Source organism: Podarcis melisellensis (assembly GCF_964234715.1).
Source record: "Podarcis melisellensis genome assembly, chromosome: 11".
In the NCBI taxonomy this organism is placed as follows: Eukaryota; Metazoa; Chordata; class Lepidosauria; order Squamata; family Lacertidae; genus Podarcis; species Podarcis melisellensis.
The window spans coordinates 27,066,475-27,092,798 of record NC_138543.1 but is presented as its reverse complement, the minus strand read 5'-3'; the positions used below and the strand labels follow the sequence as shown (position 1 = coordinate 27,092,798).

The window sequence follows — 26,324 nt, the reverse complement described above, 5'->3', positions numbered from 1 at the left end:
TGCCCCCCCAGCAATAAAAAACAATAAAAATACTTAACTGAGATTCCCCCCCCCCCAACAAAAGCCTGCCCTCCCCCAACAAAAATCCTGGCTACGTCCTTGTCTGCAGACCGTATGTTTTTATAGGAATTAATTGCATATTTTATTTTGGAAAGCAACACATTGCACAACCCAGAAGTAGTATTTCAATGCCTCCTGCCTTCGCTGCATTTATTAAGGATTAAAAACAAAGCAAACAGGAAGGCTCCTCTCATGTGTTTTGTGTATCAACTATATGTAGGTAAAGCTACAAGCTAGGCACACAGTTTTAGAAACCACAGATCTGCAATTTTGACAAAGCGTTTGCCAAACACTTCTGAGAAACGCGACCTGATGGAATTAGCAATAGTAATTCTAGACATATGCCAACAGATCCAGCAGTGTTAGCAAAAAAGGGAGAACTTCTGGCTGTACATGCTGGACACATTAACACCACATGACCTCAGCCTAGTGGGTGGTACCAGCACCTTTGAGGGAATGAAGGCTTTCTGAGCATCCCCAAAGGTCTCTTAACTACCACCTGTGAAACAGCATCATTTTTATCAGAGCAGCTGATGAAGGTGGAAGCCAAAACGTTTTACTGTAAATAAGATTTCTATTTAGTCCTTGTAATAAATATGTGCTACAAGATCCAGAACAAACTTGTCTGAAGTGCTCTTTGTTGCTTTTACTCTCCCCCTCCCCATATTTGGTAGCCATACCGTGATATCCAACTAAGTTCTGCTCAGAGTTAATCCATTTAAAGTAATGCCTAAGCCATGTCAATTACTTCTAATAGATCTACTCTTGAGTATAACAGAAATTGGCGACAGCCCATATTGTTGCATCCATCTAAGTAAAAGTCCATTGCTTTCGATGGGTCTGCAACTTAAGTTGGAGGCCATGCATATTCTGTTAATATTATTACTGTTAAGAATTCCTTTTTTATATAGCGAAATTGATTTGCAGTGGCATTGCTAGGAGCAGGGTTTTTTTTAATTAAGAGCCTCATAAAATACCTATTTCTCTTTTAGAAAGGTAACAGATATAGTGAACAAATTCTTACTGATCAAAAGATACTTTATTTAGAGGCCACACCTTCAAAAAAAATCATGTATATTTACAATCAAATATAAGATGCAATTTAACCTTCCTATTAATAACAAAGCAGGATGCAGCATCTGAAACGCCTTTCCCAGCAAAACAATGACACTGTTGTGCCAGTGAAAGGTCTGAAAGCAAATGTTTCAAATTGAGGGCATTTCTTTCTTGAGTGTTGACGCCTCTGCCCCAGCTCGGGCTTCCCGCATTTGGGAATGACTGGAAGTGGATTGGCTGCCAGTGAGCTCATGTATTTATGGATCTCTTTCCCGCTAGTAGCAGCAACAGCAATGCTGCTGTTCCCAACGCCACACTTTGTTTTTCTCTCTCCCTCTGCTGACCTGACCGTATTATGTTGGCTCTGCAGAAATGTCGAGCCGCTCTTCCCTTTGCCGGTGCTAATACCCTTTGTTGGTAGGGTTTACTGACGTCACGAGGCAAATGGCTGAGCTCGAAGCTGGGAGCTGCTGAGTTTACGTGCCGGTTTCACCTTCGGCAGCAGCGAGCTGTTGTCACAGAGAGCTAAGGCTCATTTTCCACTTGCAGAGAAGGGATTGCTGAATAGGAGGAGGACGGTGGCGGAAGCACCCCACAGCCGTCGACGGGGTGAATGAAACAACCTCAGGAAATGGAGAAAGAATAAACCCAAGCAGCTTTGGATTTATAATGCAAGCAGCTTTTGCAGGATCCATAGTCACCTTGCTCTCCTGCTTTTGGATTTAAGATCATGTACGTGGGTTGTGTTATTTGTTCCTTGAGTGTTTCCTGTCTCTGGCAAAAACAACAACAAAAAACCCCGTGTGCCTTGAGAAAATAATCATGATTCTTGTCGTCACTTGAAAAACATCATTTGCTTTCCCCCCTCTTCTCCCTTTCCCACATTCTTTTCATTTTGTCATAATAGATGTTTGATACCAGCAGATTAAAAACATTGTTTATTTGTAGGTCCGTTCACGTTGTAGCTTTTGGAAATGAAAGAGGTGGCTTTTCCGAGGATGATCAGCAGAGGAGTCTGATTTGGACCTATCTTGGGAGAAGTGCTCTGGTTTCAGAGACTGACAGCAGCTTGTTGTTAAACTCTGCCAACTATGTTAGAAATCCTGCATTCACCGAATATCAAGCCTGTGTGTTTGGAAATGTCAGATTGGTGGTACATGACTGTCCTCTCTGGGTAAGAGACTGTAATATGAAATTAACAAAGCCATCTTAAATGTATTTACACAGGTGTCTAATTAAGTTCCAAGGGGTTTACTTCCTTGTAATTATGCTAATATTGTAGCTTTTCAGTGCAATCCTAATCATGTCTTCTGAAGTAAGTCCTATTGAATTCAGTGGGGCTTACTCCCAGGTAAGTGGAATTAGGATTGCTGCCTTAGTTTGGTCAACTTCTAAAGCAGTATAAGGTTATTAGAATATAGCTTCATAGAAAAAGAGAACTGAAAATACTATCTTCTGTAAATTACTGCCATTTGAATAAGTTCATTCCTTGAAAAAATGTGAAAAGATCAAATGAAAGAGGACCATCACCTGCTGTTTTGATATGGAAGTCATGTGTTTCAGAGAATAAACACATATTGGAGGGTTGAAAAACTGTATTAATGCAGACATTTAGCTGGAACTTTTAGAACAGTAAAGCAGCTTATGCAACTAATTTTCTATGAGGCTTTCACCTTTGAATTTGATTGACAGTTGCATGATTACAAAGTTTTGAAAAGAGTGCATGTTCTGTTATTTATTTTTGTAATAAGTTGACCATATACCAATTTGGTGCTTAATAGTGTTTCTGGAGTTAGTGATAAGGTCACTTATCAGGAATCATATTTATAACTTTTTGATAAGACCTTGGGTAAATTATATTGGGTCAACTTATGGTTCTGTTAGTAAATTTCATTTATTTTCACTTAAATAGATTTCCTCCCTACCCTCAATCCTTGTATGCAACATCTTCATTTACAGATATTCTATAAAAAATCATGGCTTCCCAACCACACTTGGGCTGCATCGAAAGCACCACCACCACCATTTTTGGAGTGTTTGTGTATGCATTTAATAGGAACAATGTAATGTGAGTAAAATGAAAGAGAGGGAAAGAAATACAGACATATGCAGTTTAAAAGTTAAACATGGGGACCAGGTCTGAAATGGCTGAAGACTATGGTTCTTTAGAAATTCCTAAATGTTTTGAGATGGCGTACATCAAGGAAAATCTTTTGAGTGACTGAATGGTTGGTTATTTTGGAGTTGACTGGTATCTAAAGATGCGACATACAGTAGATTGTTAACAAGAATCTATTCCCTGAAATTATCTGATGGATGTGGACCACATTCTTTGGGCCTTTTCCAAAAAGCAGCTTATAATTTTGATACCCACCCTCTCTAGTGCCATTATATTTGCAACCCCTTGGAATGGAAGATGGGTAATCTTGTTGCTGAGCAATAGCCATTTTCAACATATTGGGATAGGTGTATAGCAGAAGTGCACAGTATCTGAAGAGAGTATATGGAAACCAGGAAAAACAAAAAATAATTTAAATGACAGGGCATTTAAAGTACAAAGTGGCACGGGTAGAGTGAGGAGTTACTATTGTGTTACTCTTCACTACATTGTTGTTGTAAGCATTATTAAGTAGTGAAACTATGATCATATAACTTCAGTGCAATAGTTGCTGTTGTAGGGGAGAAATTGAATTTTCATAGTAACTCAGTAATGAAGCTTTATTTTAGGGAACATTCAAATCTGTGAACTGGTGCAGTAGACGAAAAAGGTCCCCTGTATCTCTGGCATATGCATACCATGTGCCCAAAACAATATCGTTTAGGAATAACTTTTGTTGTGTTAAAAATCCTATCACTTAAGATAATTCTGGAGACTTTACAGATTTAAAAAGTGAATAATTACAAATAGTGTTAAGATATCTCTTGCCTCATGACAAATCCTGAGGACAACATTTAAAAATTCATTCTGAACTATTAAATCTAGAATGAATAACATGGTCTGGACCTATACCCACAGTTAAAAACATGAAATAGATTGAACAGCTTCACACAAAGCATTCATAGTTTGTAGTTTTTCTGATCATATGTGCAGAACAGTGATTTAAGATCATTACCCTTTCTCAATCTGAGAGTCATCTGCGACTGGACCTAATGGTCAGGGGTCCATTACCTTTACCATTACCTTTACCCTTGCGGGATGCGGGTGGTGCTGTGGGTTAAACCACAGAGCCTAGGGCTTGCCGATCAGAAGGTCAGCGGTTCGAATCCCCGCGACAGGGTGAGCTCCCGTTGCTCAGTTCCTGCTCCTTCCAACCTAGGAGTTCGAAAGCACGAAGTGCAAGTAGATAAATAGGTACCTCTCCTGTGGGAAGGTAAACAGTGTTTCCATGTGCTGCTCTGGTTCTCTAGAAGCGGCTTAGTCATGCTGGCCACCTGACCCAGAAGCTGTACACCAGCTCCCTCAGCCAATAAAGTGAGATGAGCGCCACAACCCCAGAGTCGTCCACGACTGGACCTAATGGTCAGGGGTCCCTTTACCTTTACCCTTTCTCAATCTGTGCTGTGCAATGATTAGTATATGCATACATACATTTGTGTATGGAAACATGCAGAGACAACTGACAGTCAACATTATTGATTCATCTGACCTTGCATTTACTGTCTGGAACATAATGCAATCAAGTTGGGTTACTTCTGCTATTATTAGTGTTGAAAACTGGTATTTTATGCACATCTCAAATTGTTTGACTAAACATTACATTCCTATATGTGCCTACTTAGAAATAAACTAACTCTTAGATGTGTAGGTATACAATTGCAGTGTCAGCTTTCTTCAGGCATAGTGTTTTTTGCAGCAATTTATCTGAGCTTTCCAGATATTTACAAGTCAGGCAGCAACTCCCGAAATTGCCATGTTGATCAGTCTAGCTCTTTCTAATACTAGAAATATTAGCACATATAGGATAATTACTGTTGTGCAAGAATAGCAACAATAGCTCCAAATCCTATGGGTAAGAGGTACTTTTTAGATATAAAACACTTCCATTGTTGTTAACTTGTTTTGCAAGTAAAGCAAACAAGTGAGACCTGTAACAGACCATTGCAGCATTAATTGTGCCTGTTTGGTGTTCAGTCAGTTACTCACTTTCTCTCCCTCTTCCACCCAGTCAACATTCTGTTGCACTGAGCATGCTCAGTCCTCACTGGGTTATTTTTGGGGTTCCCTCCCTTGGGGTTTTCCCCTAAAGTTGTGGGTTTTTTTGTTTTGTTTTGTTTTGTTTTGTTTTTGCACTTTTGCAAATCTTGCCGTTTCCCTCTTCCTTGAGTATGGATGGTGCTGATTTGGCTGCACAAGGATCCACATCCATCTCTGAACTTCTGAAATGGAGGGAATTGATGTCTAGAAGGACCTAACTATTATGGCCTAAGAAGTATGTCAAGGTTCCTAATGTGCCTGCAGAAGTCTGGGATTTCAGCATAGCTGCTCTCTAACTGGGCAAATATTTGGTCAACATTTAGATTGTTGGGGTGAAGAATGTACAGAGATATGCCTGTGAATTAACACTTCTCAGTACATTCATTCACTAAACAAGTTTTAATGCATTAATTTTGGTTTTATTAATCTTCCAGATCTTGTTTTCTGTGTCTTCGATTTTCACATTTCTCTGTTCCTTCTCCTTTGAATGTACTTTTCTGTTCTGTTCCCGTCTTGTGCTTACTTCCCACAAATCTAAACATTCTGAATTTATCTCCTCTATTTTGTCTAGTGTTATTTAGAATGTTGGGAAGTCTAATGCTAATCTCAAATTGTTGTGCTATTTCTGCACTTCTGCAGACTGGAATTTTACACACTGAGAAATAAGGAGAGCAGGAGATTACTCTGAAAGCCTTTCATCAGCTAGTAATAAGTATACATTGCATAAGAAGCAAGGACATTGGACTGGCCTTTCCATTCTCTAGTAGTGAACTTTCCAGAATACTACTGGAGAAACAAATGTAGAATATCCGGTGGCCTCTGCTTGTAAGAATAAACAAAAGATTGTCATTCTCCATACTTGGACATTCAGAATTTTATTATAATAATTTAAATAAGAGAATGAGGAAAACTGCTAGTCAAAGGGAGTATTGGAATGCAGATTATTGTATGCTGGGAACGTGTAAACTGGAATAACCTCAAATAATAGTAAAGTATCTCACAGAGGAAAAATAAGCCAAGTTCTCTTCTATAATACTATAGTTGGTTAGTTCTTTATTAATAGAAAGTTTGGGCATACATTAAAAAATTAGTAAGTACTTCATTTGGATTTGAATGATTTCTCCCATTTTTATGGCTACAAATGTTACTGATATTCAGAAAAGAAGACACATTTATTTAAATTATGATTAGTATTCATACGGTACAACCATGCCAGGGATATTATGCCTAGATTAAGCTGTCAGTTGTGCAGGTGACTTTGAATTACACCTTCCCATTAATTTCTTTAAAAGGCAGCATTTTAGAAAACGAACCTCATGTGTTTTTAAGTTATATTCATACCTGTGAACAGATTGTTGTAGCTACAATTTACTAGAAATTAAAAACAATTTTGCTGCATAAAGATTCCTTATAAGTAATACCAATAAACACAACAACCAGAGGTTCTAAAACCATACTGAATGTTGGTCTTTGAGTTGGGAGGTCTAGATCCAAATTGCTGTGCACCTATTAACTCACCAATTAGTGTCATGCACTCAGTTCCCTATCTCTAAAGTGGAAATATCAAAGACAGGGTTGCTGCAAAAATGAATGAGATGAAGTTTAAAGGTAATTTTTCATAGTAATGAATTTGTTAATTCTGGCCATCTCTCTGCAAATGGCTTTAAAGTAAAAGCAAACAAAACTGACTACAAATTCTGTTCTTGACTTTAGCAACCATTCAGTTCATCATAAAAAAAATCACTCTTTTGTATTACTTTTGTGTGGAGGACTATTTTGCCAGTTGCTCTTGATCCATAGAAAATGGAATTTAGCTCCATCTTTTTGTTTTGTATAGGATATTTTTGACAGTGACTGGTACACATCTCGGAACCTTATTGGAGAAGCAGATATCATTGTGATTAAATACTCTGTAAATGACAAGTCTTCATTTCAAGAAGTAAAGGACATTTATGCACCACTGATAAAAAAAGCATTAAACCACTGTTCAATTCCTGTCATAATTTCTGCTGTTGGTGCAAGACAAAACGGTATGTGCTGGAGCTCATCTTATAAACAGCTGAGGTACCAATATGAGACTAAGTGTTGGGTTAATCATGGAGGGGGAAAAGTATGCTGTTAGTTCAATCATGATACGCTTAATGTTTTGTCACAAAACATTTGTACTGTTGGTTAGATTTGTTATAGTCAAGAGACTTGTTCCAGAATTGCACTTCTACATGGTTGGGTAAAGCACTTAGGTTTGTGTACTCTTGGGCTGTTACTGGGGCTAAGCCAGGAAATGCAAGTTTGCCAAATTTAGTTGGTTTCAGAATTGCCGCTTTTGATATGTTTCAGCAGACTCCCGTGCACATTGACTTGAAAGTAAGTCCCACAGTGTTCAGTGGGGCTTATACCTTAGCAAGTGTGGGTAAGATTGCAACATTAAAATGCTTATTGACATTGCATATCAGTCATTTGCTTGGAAAATTCTTTACATTGTTAGCATTACTTGCCAAACATTTGCCTACTCTATCACAGTATCAGTTCTGTGTGTAACAGGTAACTTCCTAACTTCATTTCCTTTCCTTAGTATAGACTTTACATACTGTAGGTCAATCCCAGTAGCTAAGGCATTCTATTAAAAGGGCATACCTCTGTCACCTTTGCATTCAGAAGTTGAAGTCATGCAGGCTGTATTGTCTGTGCTGAAGCCACATTGGTACTCGTCAGGTGTGTGGTCTGCTGGGATCCCACAGACTGTGTAGGAGCTTAACTTATTTGAGTGGATCCTGCACATATGCAATTACATTAAAATGATCCAACCATATGGGCAGGGCTGATCAAAAGTGCCTGCCCCATGAAATTTGCATCCCCTCCTGATACTTCTTTAGTTAGAACCGAAAATATTATTCGCTGCCCAAGTGGGAGCCACTCATGAAAAAGTTATTTAAAGGGTGCCTGATGTGTTCGACTTGAACTTGGACTGAGGCTTTAATCCCTTTTGAGCTATGAAGCTCTGGGCAAATCCCTGCCTATTTATCCCACTGCACAAGTTTGTTAGGTGAAATTTATGCTCTGGCTGATGAAACAATGAATGCCATCTTCTGAAAAATTGGTAAACATGGTAAAAACTGATTTTGCACATTTGATCTCTACATCTCTCTCTCGTGTATGTGAAGATCTGTTCTGAATCTCATCGTCCTTAGCTTTTGCATGAGCAGAGTTCATTGTCATAACTTTAGCTGTGCCATTGTTTCTCAAGCTTCTAATAGCTGAGATACAGATTTGAGCCCTTACTCATGAAAAGGTTTACTCAGCATGGCCCAGAGTAGTGTTACTTTATGTCTCCATTTTGGTATGCCTCATGGGTAATTTTGCTGTGTATCATGTATCTGTATCATGAGCAATTGAATGATCCAAACACATCGGTGGCAAAATTACCCTGCTCTCAGTGGAAACTGAAGGGGGCTTGTCTAGAGCATTTATTCAGGCAGAGGCATAGTGGGTAGCACCTTTGAGTGGTTATTTCAGGTTGACAGGAAAATTGAAATTTTAACATAATGTGTTTATTGTGGCATAGTGACAGGCATATTAGCGTTCCTGCCCCCTAGAATGTTGTTTGGGCGTTTATGAGCTATGCACTTTTAGTTTTAATGATGTTTAATGAATTCTGATGAAGGCATTATTTGTGTGAAATACAGTGTCAAAAGTGGGGGGAAAAAGTTTTTGTTTCTTCCTTACTTCTGGTACCTTCCAAGCTAATGTCATTATTGGAAAGTAGTAGCATCAGAGTAGTCTGTAATTTCTTATTGGGAAGCATTTGTTTAAAAGTTTATTCATTACTTAATACATTGTCATGTTTTTGTCTATTATATTGTTGTAAGTTGCAGCTACTTTTAAGTGGTTTTTTAAATATAGTTGCTGTAATGCAGTCCACTGAATTCTTATGCTTTGTTGCATTATGGGTCCCAATACCTTGCAGACCATTTCCATATGGTAGACTATTTGAAATGCTTTTTAGTTAAAACTATGATGCCACTGTACTGAATAGCAACATGAAGGAAAAGGGGAAACTTTTCCAGATTAAATTTGTGTAAAAAAGGAGAACATGTACAAGAATGAAATTGCATTGTATGATCAAACAGTTAATAAACAGTCTATTCCACTTTATCTGAAAACATGCCATCAAATTCAACAATAGTTTCTACCATAGTAAGATTGTAATAATATGAACCAGTTTGATATTCATCATACTTATTATTTAAAAGGCTGCAATTTATCCTCATTGATGTAATACCTGATTCCCAATTGAAATTTCTTTACTGGAATACTTGTGGGCAGTTAACACTAAAAGTATAAAAAGGTTGTGTTGCATGTTAGCCAAACTCTATGAAGTAAACCTTGAAAATTATCCATAGGTAATGAACTTGATGCTTGGTGAAAATGTATCGATGTCTCAAATTTCTCTCTCTCTGCATTTATATATACAGATCTATGTTCTATCAAATTGAATTATACTCAGAATAGACCCATTAAAATTATTGGACCTAAGTTAGTCATGTCCATTAATTTCAATGGGTCTGCTTTGACTATGCCTACCATTGGATCCAACCTTATATTTGTCATTTTTGTCATGCTTGCGCAAGGCAATAAGTTATTTGGAGTAGTTGATAATCAGAATATAAATGACCCAAGAGAGATTATTTCAGTGTGACTGCACCACTGCTTTTACAGTAAGAACTGTCAGTAGATAGCAGTCTTCTTTTTCATGAAATATTATCTGATGTGGTTCATAGGCAATTTGATATATCCTAGGGCATACTAGAGATTAAATTTAGGGGGCAAGAAGATCTTGTCTTTTTGAATATCAGTCCCATGTACACTGATAATACAATATAATAATGCACTTAAATATTTTTATTTATAACAGCCCAAGTTTGTTTTCTATGGGAACCTTTTTCCTTCAGTTAACAATGAAAATAATAGATAATGCTGTCTGCAGAGCCTTGTTTACTCTGTCTGTGGTTCTACTGACACTGCCTAGTAAGGAATGCAGAATTCTTGTGTAATATCATGCTGACTGCAATTTAGAGGAAATTGTGGTCTGGCAAGTGTCCTTGCAAAGTGTTACAAGCTTTCCTCATTATTTGCCTTATTATTTATAATGGCCTACCATTGAAACTTGTCTTAAATTTTTGAAACTTTTGATAAATTGAAAAGTGAAGTGAAAATAATAAGACACTTAATTTCATTTTGGAGGGGGAATACTGTGTCATGCACATTAATCATTTTGGCAAGCCATATTTGCATTTCAGGAGGGATCTTTGTAGAAAGCTTTGATGCAACCTTAGCTGTTATACATCAGACAAACAGCGGATAACAAGATAAGGGGTAGTATTCAGTGCTAGTCCTACTCAGAGTAGACCTGTTGAAGTAAATGTACATTACTAGGTTCATTAATTTCAGTGGATCTACGCTGAGTAGGATTTAGTTGAATACAACCCATGTTCAAAAATAGCTTGCAATAAGAAAAGTAAGATATAATTAACATGAAAATTATTGTTTAATTCTTGTTGGAGTAGCTCTGCACTTGTAGTTGCATTATTTATGCTGTTAATAGTTTTAAAAATCTTACCTTTTGTTGAATGTGCTATTAATTCCTTAGTATGATTTTGAAGCTACTGAAGAAGAGCCAATGTAATTAAAATATTTTGCATAAATAATTTGTTTTCTCAGAAGTTCCCTGCACTTGTCCTTTGTGCATCTCAGACAGAGGGAGCTGTGTTACAGCTTCTGAAGGGATTCAGCTTGCTAAAGAACTTGGAGCTACTTATTTGGAACTGCACAGTCTCAATGATTTCTACATAGGAAAATATTTTGGAGGAGTGGTAAGTAGGAAAGAATCTCAGAATGATCAAATGGTAAGATTTCAAATATCTTTTGAAATTTGGACTATGATTTTTTTTGGACGGATATGGATATTGGCTACTCAGGATCACATCCCCTGCTCTGACCTGAAGTCCACTGGATGACATAGGTCAAATTATTTATATATATATATATATATATATATATATATATATATATATATATTTCTGTTTTGTACACTGTTTATCCCCACAGAGAGCCAGAATGGTGTAGTGGGTAAAGTGTTGTATCTAGGACAAGGGAGAACAGAGTTCAAATCGCCACCCAGCTGTGAAGCAACGTCAGTCACCCCCTCTTAGCCTAATATGCTTCACAAGGTTATTAAGAGGATAAAATGGGAAGGGGGAGAATCTTGTATGACACCTTGAGCTCCTTGAAGGAAAGATGGGATATAAATGTGGCAACTCATTATGACAGTTTAAACTTTAGCTTAAAGCTATCAGACAGAGTTGTTTGCAAGGGTAAATTGTATAAGTGAAATAAACGGTGTGACTGGAACATTTTGCTCAAGGTATCACAGGAAATCATATTAGGAAGTGGGGTTATTTTCACTGACAACAGTCTTGCACTGCCTCTTCTCCAAGCCATTTTTAAGGCCACCTCCTTCATTGTTCAAAGTCCACTATTTTGGAAGGAGAAAGTCTACACGTAATGATTAGTACTTGGAGGAGTGGAACTAAATTAAATTGAAATGCAGCAAAAGTGTTGCAGCACTATCATGAACGTTCTTTTTGAAACACAAGTGCCTTTGAATTCAGTGGGACTTGCTCCTAGTAAGCGAGTACAGTGGTGCCTCGGGTTAAGAACTTGATTTGTTCCAGAGGTTCGTTCTTAACCTGAAACGGTTCTTAACCTGAGACATGCTTTTGCTAATGGGGCCTCTTGCTGCTGCTGCTGTCCGATTTCTGTTCTTATCCTGGGGCAAAGTTCTTAACCTGGAGAAACCACTTCCTGGTTAGCGGAGTTTGTAACCTGAAGCGTCTGTAACCCGAAGCATCCATAACCTGAGGTACCACTGTATAGTATTACACCCTTAATCTGGATGGATTTTGTGCAGTTGCAATATGTAAGAAGTGCTGTTGTTGTATACTCCTAGCTGGGGCAACGCTGCCGCTGATTAGTATGGACAGGGCAGCAGAAGCAATGGGCTGGTGGTGGCATTCAAGGGTGTACGTAAGGGTTGGTCGGGTTGGACCCTGCTAAGGACGCAGGCCCATGAGGGCACAAAAATTGTGCCACTTAGAGTGGCTCAGAGCCCATAGCCGTCTTTCCTATTGGGCTTACTGGCGCGTTGTGCCAGGGCGCTAGCCTCTCAGGGGCGCCCCAGTGAGTTGGGGAGCTGCGTGGCTTTGCTGGCGGCCTCCCCTTTCCCTGCACACCCGCCAGCTGTGCCCTGTCAACCATATGGCGGGCGGGCGGGCAGCTTGCCTCCCAAGCCTCCATGGGAGGAGAGCGATCCCCACAGAGGCTTGGGAAAAGGTCAACAGCTCTGGGAAATGGAGGGGGACAGCGTGCCGGAGGGATCTTTGCACCACGGCGCCAGATATGCTTAAGACGGCCCTGTCAGAGCCCATCTGTGCTCTCTTTTCTGAGCGGCTGGGCAAGACTCCTCTGGGTTCCTTTGCAATAGAATCCAGTCACATGCTGGGGGCCCCTCCCCAGTGGGTGGTGGTGCTATTAGATGTGTGAGGGCTCAGATGGAAGAAAGAAGAGGCAGGGTGAGAGTTGCAGGAGGAGGAAAAAGGAAGGGAGGGTGGAAGAAGGCAGAAGGGAAAGCAGGAACCAGAGGGAGGGAGGAAAGCAGGCAGATGGACCAGTGGAGGAGGAGGTGGTGCAGAGCAGACCCAACTCCAGTGGCCAAGGAGGAAACAACTGGCAGAGTGCAATAGGTGATGTAAAGCAAAGTTTTTGAATTTTGGGTCCATGGTCTCTCCTGGCTTCAGAGGAACCAATATATCTCCTCAATATATCTCTTCAGAGGGGTGGTGCTGATACATCTCCTTGCCAAGGTCACAAAGGAGCCTAGGTACACCTCTGGTAGCAGTGGGCCTAGCACATGTGCATCACCAATTGTCCTTCCTCATCCCAGTCTTGGCAAACAGCAGCTTTGAGGATGGTACAGTGGCAATTCCCTCACATGCCACAACTAGTTTAAAAATGATTTAGGCTGCAGTTATATGCACATTTTCCTGGTAATTAATCTTTCTTCTGAGTAGACATTCAGAGGATTGGGCTATTAATTTAAAAGGTCTCTAAAGTGATAAATAGTTCATTTCAGTTCATTAATTACATTAGCCATTGGCTAGCCATATCAGATTTTTTTAAAGAAATGGTTTGAATGGATACAGATTACACCCAAGATCATAGAGCAAATGACATTCTCAAATGAATCACTGTCTTGAAAACAGTAGCAATAGATTCCAAATTATTTCTGGGAAACAATATTTAGTGCCATTAATGGATTTGCCAATCTTAATTGTGTATTGGAAGTGAGCCTGTTTTAAGATTTCTGCAGTTTGGTTTGCAGTCAGTAGGCACTTTAGTTTGTCTGTTGAATCAGCTACTTTAAAAATGAACTTCAATAGACGTTAGGTTTCTCCCATGGAAAACAGGATAGTTAATGTGCAGAGTAGTAATTTAGCTGTGAGGGAGCTAATTGAATACATATTATGTTGATTTGTTATTGTTTTTAAATTAACATCTGTGAGAGCTGTCCTCATTTGCTTGGCTTTGCCTACTAAATTTATTCTATAAGCACTTTGGGCATGGTGTTCCTTCCTTGTTCTAATTTCTATTAGTGTTATTTTGAAGCAGGAATGATAAAGGCTAATCTTTTAAAGATTTGTTGGTATAATAAACAATACCTCATTTCGTCAAGTTTGGATGATTTTCATGTTCTTCCTTCAGAGAGGCTTATGAGGCCCCCATTGCTGCACCAAGGAGGCTCAATGCACAACATCACCTAGCAGAACTATGGCAAGGCACTCATAAGCATGGGCATAGGGACTGGCATGTACCTGTGAGCTCTAGAGTCTTCTTCCATACAGAGAAGGCCAGCTCTGCAGCCTGTCCAGTGTATGCAAAACTATGGACTAGATTATGTTCTTTCTTAGCTGCTAAGTTTGTATCAAGATTTACTTCTTTACTTGGAAGTAAATGCCTCTGTGGTTTGGTTTTGGGCGGAGCCAGAATAGTCCTCTCTTGCATTGGGCACCCTAAATACTCTTTACATAAAAGGCCTTCCTACAAAATGTTTTCAAAGAATGTTTAAAATTTCAAAGAGGAGGTGGCTTATTGCATTTCCACTGGCAGGGAATTCCATAATAAACGTAGAAGCTGCTGGAGGAAATGCCCTGTTTCTTGTACTCGGCAGATGAAGCTAATTTAATGGGAGAAAGGATAAAAACCACATGGAGATTTGGACTCTTGGTCAGTTCTGGTCAGTTCTGAAACAGCCAAACTCCCTGCCACTAACATCAAACTAACTCCACTAACATAGGAGTCATCCTTTCTACTTTGCTTAATATCTTCTAAATGTTCAGTGCTCCTGCTTTTGTATGAAAAGGTACATAAGAAATTTGTTATCTTTCTAATTGATTAAAGTGTCCAATCAGCATTTAACCATAATTGATCTGCTGTGGCTTCTTAAATAAATCTAAGAAGGCTAAGTAAATATATATGTGTATATTTTATTTTAGCTGGAATATTTTATGATACAAAGCTTGAATCAGAAATCTTCTGAAAAAATGAAGAAAAGGAAAAAAAGCCATAAGTGCCATGGAGTTAAGCCACCTCAACTTGATCAGCCAGGTATAATTTCCAACAGAGCACATCTAAGTGGCAGGAGATGGTGGGAGAATTTATCAGTTTTAAAGCCCTGCTGGCCTGTGCTGTCAGGGGTGGGGGTCTTCTTTTTATGGTTCTTTTGAGTGTGTTTTTGACAAACCCTCCCATTTCAATGGAAGAGAAATTAACACAGTAGCTCTATACGTGTAGTTGATGGGTCTGATCCTAGGATCACTCAGGGGGATGGAGGGCTCTGGTAGACCATAGGCTGCCCTATCCCTGGAATGCCCTGTTTTGGGACTAACTCCTGGCAGGCTTGCTGCAGCAGAGGGGCTTCAGGGCCTAGAGGAAAGTATGAACTACAACAAATAATTATAGTACTGGTGCCAGTATCTGAATAGAAGCCAGCTGCAAGTTCTCTGGCACCTAACAGCTTTTGTTATTCATGCTCCACTGGTATTATTTTCTACCCCACCCCACATCCTCTGCTGGCCAGATGGCAAAAGGGCCCTGGCCCATAATGAGGAATCAGATGAGTTTCTTGAACTCTGATTACGTTAAGTGCATGGCTGCTGTCAAAAATGCTGTGTAGCTCCTCAGACTCCTCTGGCATCTAGTACAATTTACTCTGACATCAGAATGTTCTGCATTTTTTTCACTATTACAAGCAGTTGCTGGTGATGTTCAGTATAAAACGTAGTTTGGCCTTTGTGAGTATGCAGCCTTTTATCCTCACAGTCCTTTGGTTATATCGTTTAAAAGAACTGAAGTTCAAGCAATTCTCCAATGAGTAATTTCAGAAACATCTAATTTTTTAGTAAATGTTTTTACAGTTTGTATTAACCTGAGAAGTTAGAGAAATTGGGCTTCCTTTGATGGCCGAAGTGTAGTAAAGAGAAATGTATTTAGGGCAGTTAGGAAAACACTGTTATGTCCTCATTTAATCCAGTCCCAGGGAATAAAAATGCTTTTGTTTGCATTGTGCCTAGAGCAAATTTGGAGTTACAAACAGTTTATTCATGATTTCTATTTTTTTGGTTTTATTTTAGAAAAAATGCCAATCTTAAAAGGTGAAGCCTCGCATTATGACTCCGATTTACATAACCTGCTGTTCTGTTGCCAGTGTGCAGATGTGGTATTTTATTCTGAAGACTTGAAGGAAGTAGCAGAAGCTCACAGGATTGTTCTGTGCTCTGTTAGCCATGTGTTCATGTTACTCTTTAATGTGAAGAGTCCAGCAGACATTCAGGATTCCTCCATCATTCGAACTGCCCAGACCCTCTTTGCAGCAAACCGGCAAGCTGTGCTTCCTGTTTTAAACCACAACTCATCATGCAACTCACCAGTAAGAGTCATTGTTAAAGACTCTTTCTTCTGTTCTTGTTTGTCAGACATTCTGCACTTCATTTACTCAGGTATCCTGTCAGAATGGTTCTGGCTGTTTTTTGTCTTTTAGCAAGAAAGAGCTAACCTACTGCAATGGGGCTGCATACCATCTCGCTAGAGGCCTAGTTCTCGTTGTTGTAATAAATCTGCACCTGAACTTAACCACTTCAGACTTGAAGTAGATGCATACAGATTACTAGCATGTCAGGGAGTAGACTGTCTGAAAACTTTTCTTCCAAATGTCTGGTGTTCTTTTATGTAGGGATTTTTTTTTAATGAAGGAGATTTCAGTGGGAAGTGTAAATGTTGCCAGAACTTTTGTTTGCACAATTTAAGTTGGTTGGGCACCAGACTATCCCATTCTCGTCATTTTTGTTGTTTTCTGATTATTACATATTTTAAGAACTTTTGCTGAATAGTGGTGATGGAGGAAAAGTGATATTGATGACCAAACATGGAGATGATAGACTTTGGCACTTGGTTACTCAACTAAGGAGGTGCAATCCACCAAGCTACTGCAGTCAAGAGCCTTTGAAGAAGGAAACAAACAAACAAACAAAATGGAAATAGTGCAGTGGCACTTTTTGGTGGATTGTACCCAATTTTACTTCCCTAAGATTCCTTAAACTTGTGTGCTCCTGTCTACACATGGAGTTCTTGCTCTTGAAAGGACTGTTCCTTTCAGTGTGTTTGAGGACAACTCCAGTCACATGCCTATTGGGTTTATTGCACTAGGTGGGGATGCCATATTCTCCAGGAAATCTGTTTATGCATCAAAACACATGCAGAACTCTGAATCTAGGCGTCATGTCTAAACGTGTATTTTCTTCCAAGCCTGATGCTGAAATGTTGTTGTTGTGTATGTGTGCATTGAAGGATGCAACTTCACAACCTTTGCAAGGCCAGTTGTTCAAGGGCAAACAGATTCCTCTCCAATTCTAATTATTTCTTTGCATTGCATACTTTTATTTAAAAGTCAGGAACTGGAGAGGTAGTTTTGTCACTTCTTGCCATTCACACCCTAGGGATGTCTTATTAGTGCCGATGACACCCACATTACTAACATCAAGCACAATAACAGTGACTTTGCTATTCGGGCATGTGGAGAGGCGAGATTTTCCTTTTCCCAGGTACCAAATATAGTTATTTCAGTGATATAAAAATGCAGTGTCCCTGCGGCAGAAATGCCACCCCCTGAGAAGATGCTTGGGTTGTGTGCAGCACATATTGGTAATAACTGCATTTCTGGATCTAAAAAACTGATAGTCTGAGAGGAGCCATAGCCTAGAAGTATTGTTTATCTCATCTCCACAGGTGCTTTCCAATGGGAACTGTTAGAAGAACATATCAAAAAGAAGCTGAAGGATCTTGGGAACGTTGAGCTTGTTCTTGAGAGAGTAAAATGTATCTTGAAAATTCCAGGAAAGGTAAGCCACATTATTTTATCTTTCAGTTGCACTTATTGGATTGCAAAAGATGGAGTGGTTTGTATCCCTTAGATACAATATTTATCAAGAAAGGGTGCTGCGTCCAAATGACTCACCATTAAGTTCAGTATTAGTTAGGCTAAAGAAATAAGGGAAGATGGTAAATTCAGCAATTGGAAAGATTATAAACTTTTTGAATATGTGGATTTAATAACTCAGGGGAGATGATGACAGAGTATTCAAAAACAATCCTTATTAAACAATTATTTCTTTATTAATATTGTTCCTAACAATGAAAGAGTTTAAAATGCAGCTATGGGAAGTTTAAGTGCTAACAAGTGTTTCAAAGGGGAAAATATTTGGTTCATATAAGGGAGCATTACTTTATTTTGTTTATGAATGTTGATGCAGAAGCAGCCCTACCGTCTCGCTAGGTGAAGTAGCTGTCTCAGGCTGCCAGCTTTTGGATACCTTTAAGAGAGACACACTCATCTGACCCAAGGCTGGGACACAATGTGCATGGGTGGTCTTTTGCACAACAAGATAGGTGCAGAATAACTTTGTGATAGATTGTGCCCCCCTGGTCAAAAACAAAGTGTCGTGTTCAGGATTCGATGTATGTGTAGGAGAATGTTACATTTCTTTTTACAACCTCCCCCCTGATCTTCCCAATGTTAGATGTCTAGCTAGAGGAACATCCCAAAAGGTGAGGGGCCAGGGTCTGCTACTGGCGAGGAAATATTGATTACTACCCTGTGTCAGAATTATGGTCTGTGGGACGCTATATGCATCCCCAGGGTGGTGGGGAGTTTACAATGGCAGGCTACATATCTAGAGTAAGAACCATTGTGAGATCCCTATTTATGGTAGTAGAAATGCAAATGGAGGAAAAGCTTTTGAAAGTGCAACAGATGTTGCTGATCAGTCGTGAACAAAGTGAAAACACCCAGGCTCAGTGGTTTCATATCGTTTGCTACAAAAGCAGGAACAAAGGCAGGCACTTAAAAAGCATTGGCACTCACATGTTCTCCTGTCTTTTCCTTTTTCAGGTTAACAGCTCAAGAAATTGCAGATCATATTTGTCAAAAAGGCCCCTGCAGTTATGTAACAGCTCTCTCAGGCTCTTCTTTAACACAACTGTATTAGCTGATGTCATGTTCAAAATACAAGGTATTAAGCGCATCTCATTTGTTTCCCCACCTTTTCCCTTTAAATAGTCAAACAATGATAAAATACCTCCTGGTGATAAATTGAATAACTATTTCAATAAAAATGAGTGGCACCATCAATATGCTTTCATGATCTATAATATGAGGGAGAATTCAATATGTAAGAGCCTATCATAAGAAGAGTCTGCTGGATCAGGCCAATGGCCCATCTAGTCCAGCATCCTGTTCCCACAATGACCAACTAGATGCCTGTGAAAAACTTGCAAGCAGGATTCGAGCACAAGAGCACTCTTCCCTCCTGTGGTTTCCAGCAATATTTATTATAGTATTGCGAAAATGTTTCAAAGCCGAATGTATGATAGGAGAGGGGGGAATCTCGTTTGATATTTGATTACACTGCAAAATCCCAATTACAGCAGTGCCTTGAGTAGGCTGTCTAAAATAATCACAAAATAGTTTCAAAGCTTCCAGGTCTCCCAGAACTTTTCAGCAGGCTAGATGGTAAAAACAGAGAAGTGGGATATGGGAAGGAGGAAACATTTTTTTAAAGCTGATTTTAAAGTCATGGAGCCTATACAGTTGAACCACGGTTGTCAGATGTAATCCCTTCTGGAAGACCATTGGACTTCTGAAACATTTGACAACCAAGGTGCAATTGCCAGTTGGCAAAACCCATTGAAAAAATGGAGAAACGCACCTTGGAAGCCATTCGACTTCTGAGGCGCATTCGAAAACGGAAGCATTCACCAGGTTGTCAGAGTTCGAAAACCGAAGCTTTCTACTTCAGAAGCTTTCGACAATTGAGGTTCCACTGTATCTGATCAAAATCTCAAAACAATGGGGAAGGAGGTAGTAGGAGAATGGTTAGGGGCCAGCTGGGAAAAAGAATCATAAATGTGGCCGATACCTGATCCCTCAAAACTCAAGAATTGTCTGTTATACAGGTCTGTCTCCAACCTTAGGCAAAACACACAGGTTTCTCAGTAGGTGGAAACCATGACGCAGGCCTGTTACAGCTTCTGGGCTTGACAAGGCATCTGACCCTCACCTGAGCCTTCTCCAGCCAAGGAATCACACACCTCCTCCCTGAGCTAGCGAGCCCCACCTGGACTGTGGACCCTTGCCTGCCTTCCCTCAGAGCTGACAGCTCTAGAATCCTGAGATCAGGGGTGGTACATCCTGTTTTGCCACTTAAGGCAAACCTTAAGGAAGTGCCACACTACCAGTGGGACACTCACCACCACTTAGCCACCTACTGGTGGCACTGCAGCTGTGCCACCAGCTGCGTCACCGCTTGTGGAGAAGCAGTGGTGGCATTGGTCCGTGAAAGAGCTTGCAAGATCTCTCTCAGATCTCAAGAGATATTTTGCACTCCTAGAAATCTTTCAAGACTTTGCTGACACCTCACAAGCTCTCGCAGGAAATCAGCCCCTATCCTGGCACCACTTCTCAGCCAGGACGCAGGCCTTATATTAGTGAAGGTGAGACCCACATAGCACCTAAATAGCCTCATGTTAATGTCTGCTAGTGCCCCCCATTCCATTGTAAAACTATGTCCAGATTCAAACTCCATGTTTTCAACAGCAACCAAGCAATAAAAAAGAAATCACCCACCTGTCCCCACATTGCTCTGTTTACCATCTAGCTTGATGAACAGTTCTGTAAAACTCAAAAACTTGCAATTCTAACTTGTGCTATTTTGGTTGGCCTATATATTGGCCTAATTTTCTTATACGCCAACACAGCTGCCTTTACAGATGATACTGGCATTTCTTCATTTTTGCCTTGCCAGTCATGGACCTTTATTTGCTGTCCTGTGTACTATTAACAGTGCCTAATCTCATTGACTTCAGTGGGATTTAAGCAGGATTTTGTACAGAATTGCAACCCTTAACTACTTCTATGCCTATACACAGACAGGAGTAGTGGCAAGAATCAGAAGAATCTTTATTTGCATCAGCCACTAGCCATAGCAATAAAATAAACTGTACTGAAGAAAGAGGTAAAAACTTAACTATACCAAATACATTTTGGAGGTTTACATCAATAATCAAATAATAGATCTTATTCTAATTGCCTCCGCTAAAAACCTTGCAGTTTTTGCTGCAAGTAGTGGCAAGTATTTTTGATCAACTTCAAACTTCTGCCTGCACAGGATTAAAGAGTTGTTTAATTATTTTGCTTTCAGCTTTGAAAAGCCACAGCCAAGTCTGAATCTCTATGAACTAGGCACATGCGTACAAGGGAATTCTTTTCTAGATGCCGCCTTCAGTATGCAGAGAAAACAAACAGTCCTTTGAAAGGAGAACAAAATACAAATGCACAGCTTGGTGAGACAGACAGCTCAGTTCTAAGGGCTACTCTTTGGACAATTCTTGTAGGAAGTTGAGAGAACAATAGGTTTCATTGCTTGTCTCAAACAAATGCCACAGAGGAATATATTCATATTAACAAGAGTGCAACCATCTATTAGAAACAGAACACAATGAAAATGAATTTGTACTTTTTAAAGTGTTTTGTCTTTAGAGCTAAAAACACCTAATTTAAGAATGTACTGCACAAAAGAGTGCTGTTGTGTTTACCAGATTGTATCCAGATTTTTGTCAGGACACACAGATCAGTCCCTGAGACTTTTTTATTCCAATAATAATAGGAGTACCTCTGAGGATGTGAAAAGTGCTATTCCCTCCTTACTGAAGGATCCCAGGGATTAAACCAATAGTTCCAAGTCATAGAGCATGGCACTAAGACAGTTTTGAGCCTGAAACAGTTATTTTAAAAAATGAGCCTCTGATTGTGCATTTTAAATACTTAAGTACTCGTAAGTTAGGCCTAAAGATGAATAAAATTATAGGTAAATGCCTCACCAGTGCATTATTTCTCTCATACTGCTGCAGATCAATGTATTAGAAATGTGAAATGCTGGAGCCATTTAGAAGTCTTTCTATTGCAGAGCAAATGTCACTTTGCTTCTATCAGGGCTTTTTCCAAAGAATTACCGTAAGCCCTAATTCAGGCATTTTATTCAAAACTGAATTGATTGTGTGAGGAAAGAGTGGGGCTGCAGCAAAGAAGAATATAACTCTGCCCCTGATACTAGTGCTGAGTAGCCCTGCTCTCAGGCACCTCTGTCTACAGGATACACATCGGCTGGGTGGGAATCTTTACTCAAATATCTGAGTGCACAAAGCCTTCTATACTATATGGAACCCTGAATAGTTAGGGTTGCAGATGATGTGGAAGCCTCCTTGAGACGTTTGCATTATACACATGGATAGCATATTTACAGTTTGGTGCTACAGATCACAAAGTTTCAATGGACAGCATTAATAGAAACACACACACACGCGCACACACACACAGTCTTTTTCTTTGCTGGTACAATAAATTACGGAATTTGGGTTCAGGCCAGTGTGCCATATAATTTTAAGCATATTTACTCAAAAGTAAAACCTACTGAATTAAATTGGACTGATTCCCGCAGTAAATGTGTAGAGGATTGTAAACTTAGGTGTACTGAAGGCAACCAGAGTAGATCCAGAAACCAAATATTTCATCCTAAATGGACAGTGGGTTCAGATCCCATTAAGTGAAGGCATCACTATAAGTCCTGTCACTTTATATTGTTTTATATTGTAGAATTTGTTAACCATGGCAGATTTTTCCTGAAACACCAGTGTTCAATAATTTAAGAAAACATCACTCTTAAATTAGGGATGAGAAACAGTGGCCCTTTGTGTGTTATTATACATGTAACTGCCATCAACCCTGTAGTCCAATAGCATCTAGAGTGCCACAGATTCCACATCCCTAACTTAAATACATTTCAGCATAAAAATGTTGAAATCATTGCCTTGGTTTTCTTTCTCTCCCCCACCCCTCTTCTTGCAGGTGCTACAGTGCCCGCTCACAGAGCAGTCCTCGTGGCTCGCTGTGAGGTAATGGCGGCTATGTTCAACGGTAACTATGCAGAATCTAATAGTTTTCTGGTTCCAGTTTATGGGATTTCCAAAGACACTTTCTTGTCCTTTCTAGAGTATCTGTATACGGACTCCTGTTGTCCAGGTAAACAAATATTTAAGCTTTTTTTGTATATTCATATACTTCTGGTGAAGGAAGAGGGAACAGAAGTAGATACAATCATATCATTTTTCTTCTACGGCTGAGCAAGGCTGCAATCCTGTGCAGACTTCACTGGAAGTACTGTATTTTTCCATGTATAAGACGCCCCCGTGTATAAGATGCCCCCTATTTTGGGGGTCTCCAGGTTAAGAAAACACTCCTCAGCACTACCTGTGTATAAGACGAACCCCAATTTTAAACCTAATTTTTTGGTTAGAAGAACCTAGTCTTATACATGGAAAAATACAGTAAATTCCATTTAACACCATGGAACTTACCTCTGAGTATACTTGCATATACTCTGCACAGCTGTAATCCTAAGTATATTTATTAAGAACTAAGTGGACTTGCTGCTGAGCACATTTTGCATAGTGTTTCTGGTTCTTAACCTTGGATTTTTTGATATTGGGTAAAAATATTTCTGGGCATTCCTGCATTACCTTTTAAAGGCTTAGTTCAGGCCAGCTTCAATATGAGTAACTCCTAGTGCTACTCAGTCACTGCTCTTTTGTTGGAAGCTACAGGCAGAATTGTAATTGACTTTTCACACTCCCAGGAGTATGATGGTTTTTCTATTATCCCTCCATGTTTTGTCCACAACAGTGTGGCATAGTTGTTGTGACAGTTGAACCTTAGCATACATTTACTTTGTGGTGGGCACCTTTTTATTATCTTTCCTTTTTTATCAGTATTTTAATTATTGGTAAAGTGTTTTTCTAGCCCAAGAGAGAGAAGGGTTTAACATCATTATCACCAAAATGTTATAACGTTAATCTATTATGGTGCTGTAATACTATAATACAATAATGTTAATTTTTTTTAAGCTTTCTCCTTGTTTTATGGTTAATGGTGGTGTGACCAGAAAGGGGTAGGGATTGTTTAAATAATAAAAAACCACCGTAGACTTATATTACCTTGACTCCCTTTCATTTTAAAAAACAGAAAAGTGTTCTGGTGATAATTAAGAGATTGATTTTTTAAAAAGAAATGGGCTGTAAAATGGCACTCACTGCAAATTTTATAATAAATGTGATAGGTCCTCTTTCTTAGTATGTCACTGTCCACATTAAAAAAAAAAACTTTAAAGAAGGAGGAATGGTAATGTAATGGGCGTTTATTTTCACCTGGAGAGATTGTGCTGCTCTTCTGTTCCTCTGAAAAAAAAGACTTTCTGTGGTCTGAGAAAAGACAAAACAACCACAAAGAAATATAAGATAGCAATAATTGAATGATGATATCATGTTGGATGACTTGTAAAAAGTGAATGATTGTAAAATCTATAACCCCAAAACAAATAGACAACCAAGTACACCGTTCAGAATTTTTTTTTGGCTCAGAGCTAATGAAAACAAGTAAGAATAAAAGGCTGAAAATAAAAAAACTACAACATAGAATATAGATAGCTACACTTCAAAATCTCCACATTTCTCAAACCACTAATATCCATGTGTCTCACTGTGAAAGGAATACCCAACCCGCAAATTTCTATCCAGCATTGTGCAAGTAGAAATTTACGGGTTGATAATTTATATCCAATTGATATGTGACATGCCACCCACACCTTTATTTGTTACTCAGGGAATTTCCTCTACCCACACTGCCCCATTCCCAGCTGACTCATTCCTCGCTTCAGATCTCATTAAACAGTTGTTTACCAGACACACCCAGCTGTGTACTCGGTCTCCCTGACCCCATTATAAAGAGACAGCAGACTAACAAAAGATCTCCCTTTTTGTGTCAGAATCAACACTGAAATTGAGTTTGCACTAACTTCTATAAATTAACTTTTATTAATAATAATAATAGTTAACATGCGTTCTCATAAAAAAAACCCTCAAAAGAAATGTTTCAGGTTGGTTTCTTGTTAAATGGGGCATGTTAATGTGAATATTTTATGGTATGACCTTGAAAACTACTGGGTGTTGATTTGATAACTGTATTGTAGATTGCAATGGCAATCCCTAAAATTATATATGACTTTCCCCAAAGGGAAAAGAAACAGCACTTTAAAAGAAAGAAATCACATCTCTCTCTTTTTATTCATTTCACCCTCTTTTCTTTAGTTTCTTTCTGCCATTTGAGGAAGCAGGCACTAAAATATTCTGAAACTACAGCTATGCTGCTGTCAGTATGTGCCATGGGGGTTTCCCAGTTGGCAGCTACAGGAAAAGAAAGGACCTCGTGTACTCTTTGGGGTGGCCCTTTCTACAGCCAGCAACAGGAACTCCTTGATTATGCAGGACTCTGCAGGATGGGTCATACCTTGCACTTAGTAAAATGTGTCTCCTAAGAGACATATTCACTACCCAGTTAAATACAAATAGTAGGATTTAAGTTTATTTAGTTCTATAGATGCCAGTGAGATTAAATCATACTTCATCTAAAGTAGATTGTGGACAAATCTCCCTTAGAACCACCCTTTATCTCAAGAAGGATGCTTTGTGATTGGTAAATGGAAGGGGACTCTTCTGATAGCTCTTGGCATAGCCATTTTGGACTCATAGCTAGTAAACTAGTTGATTATGTGTAGAGGAAGAGCGGATTAAAAATGACCACTGACCTATTTGAATTAGGGAGCATAGAAGAGCACCAGTAACAGACATGTAAGGGTTGCGTTGAATAGCCTGCTATCAAGTGGTCAGTAATCTAACTCAGGTTTCATATTCTTACCAGCCAGCATTCTGCAAGCTATGTCGCTCTTGATTTGTGCTGAGATGTACCAGGTGTCAAGGCTCCAGCACATCTGTGAGCTGTATATTATCACACAGCTCCAGAGTATGCCTAGTAGGGAACTGGCATCAACAAGCCTGAGTGTTGTCAGCTTGCTTCGGAAAGCAAAGGTAAGTGCTTGAGTAAGGAAAAGTTTTCTCTCTGGCATTTCCACCCGCCCCCCCCCCCCAGCCAGGGAAAGCTGCGGTGTTCCAAAGTATCATTTTTTATTTCATGGTTGCCATCTGGCAGTAAACAACAATAACAGCAACAAATTGCCAGGGCCGCTCCTGTCCCTTTAGCAAGGCTTGAATAAATTAGCAGATTAGTCTTTTTCCAGAATTGAGCTAAGCATAGCATCTGTTAAATGGTCAGCTGCAACAGTGAAGGAGGGATGCGGGTGGCGCTGTGGGTTAAACCACAGAGCCTAGGACTTGCCGATCAGAAGGTTGGCAGTTTGAATCCCCGCGACGGGGTGAGCTCCCATTGCTCAGTCCCTGCTCC

General features: G+C 39.5%; 1 protein-coding gene across 4 annotated transcripts in view; it reads left to right on the top strand.

Annotated features, from left to right (window-relative positions):
- Positions 1–26,324, top strand: part of RHOBTB3 (Rho related BTB domain containing 3) — a 33,143-nt gene that overhangs the window by 2,961 nt on the left and 3,858 nt on the right. For 3 of the 4 annotated variants that reach the window (XM_081930314.1, XM_081930313.1, XM_081930312.1), the window contains exons 2-11: positions 1,666–1,848; positions 2,065–2,290; positions 7,149–7,341; positions 11,030–11,181; positions 14,920–15,031; positions 16,057–16,422; positions 17,708–17,820; positions 18,870–18,990; positions 22,881–23,054; positions 25,785–25,951. In XM_081930314.1, coding sequence (XP_081786440.1) covers positions 1,847–1,848; positions 2,065–2,290; positions 7,149–7,341; positions 11,030–11,181; positions 14,920–15,031; positions 16,057–16,422; positions 17,708–17,820; positions 18,870–18,990; positions 22,881–23,054; positions 25,785–25,951 — 1,626 coding nt within the window. In that variant the 5' untranslated portion in view covers positions 1,666–1,846. Of the gene's footprint in view, positions 1–1,400; positions 1,849–2,064; positions 2,291–7,148; positions 7,342–11,029; positions 11,182–14,919; positions 15,032–16,056; positions 16,423–17,707; positions 17,821–18,869; positions 18,991–22,880; positions 23,055–25,784; positions 25,952–26,324 lie in introns of those variants that run through there. The other variant, XM_081930315.1, reaches the window with a different exon arrangement.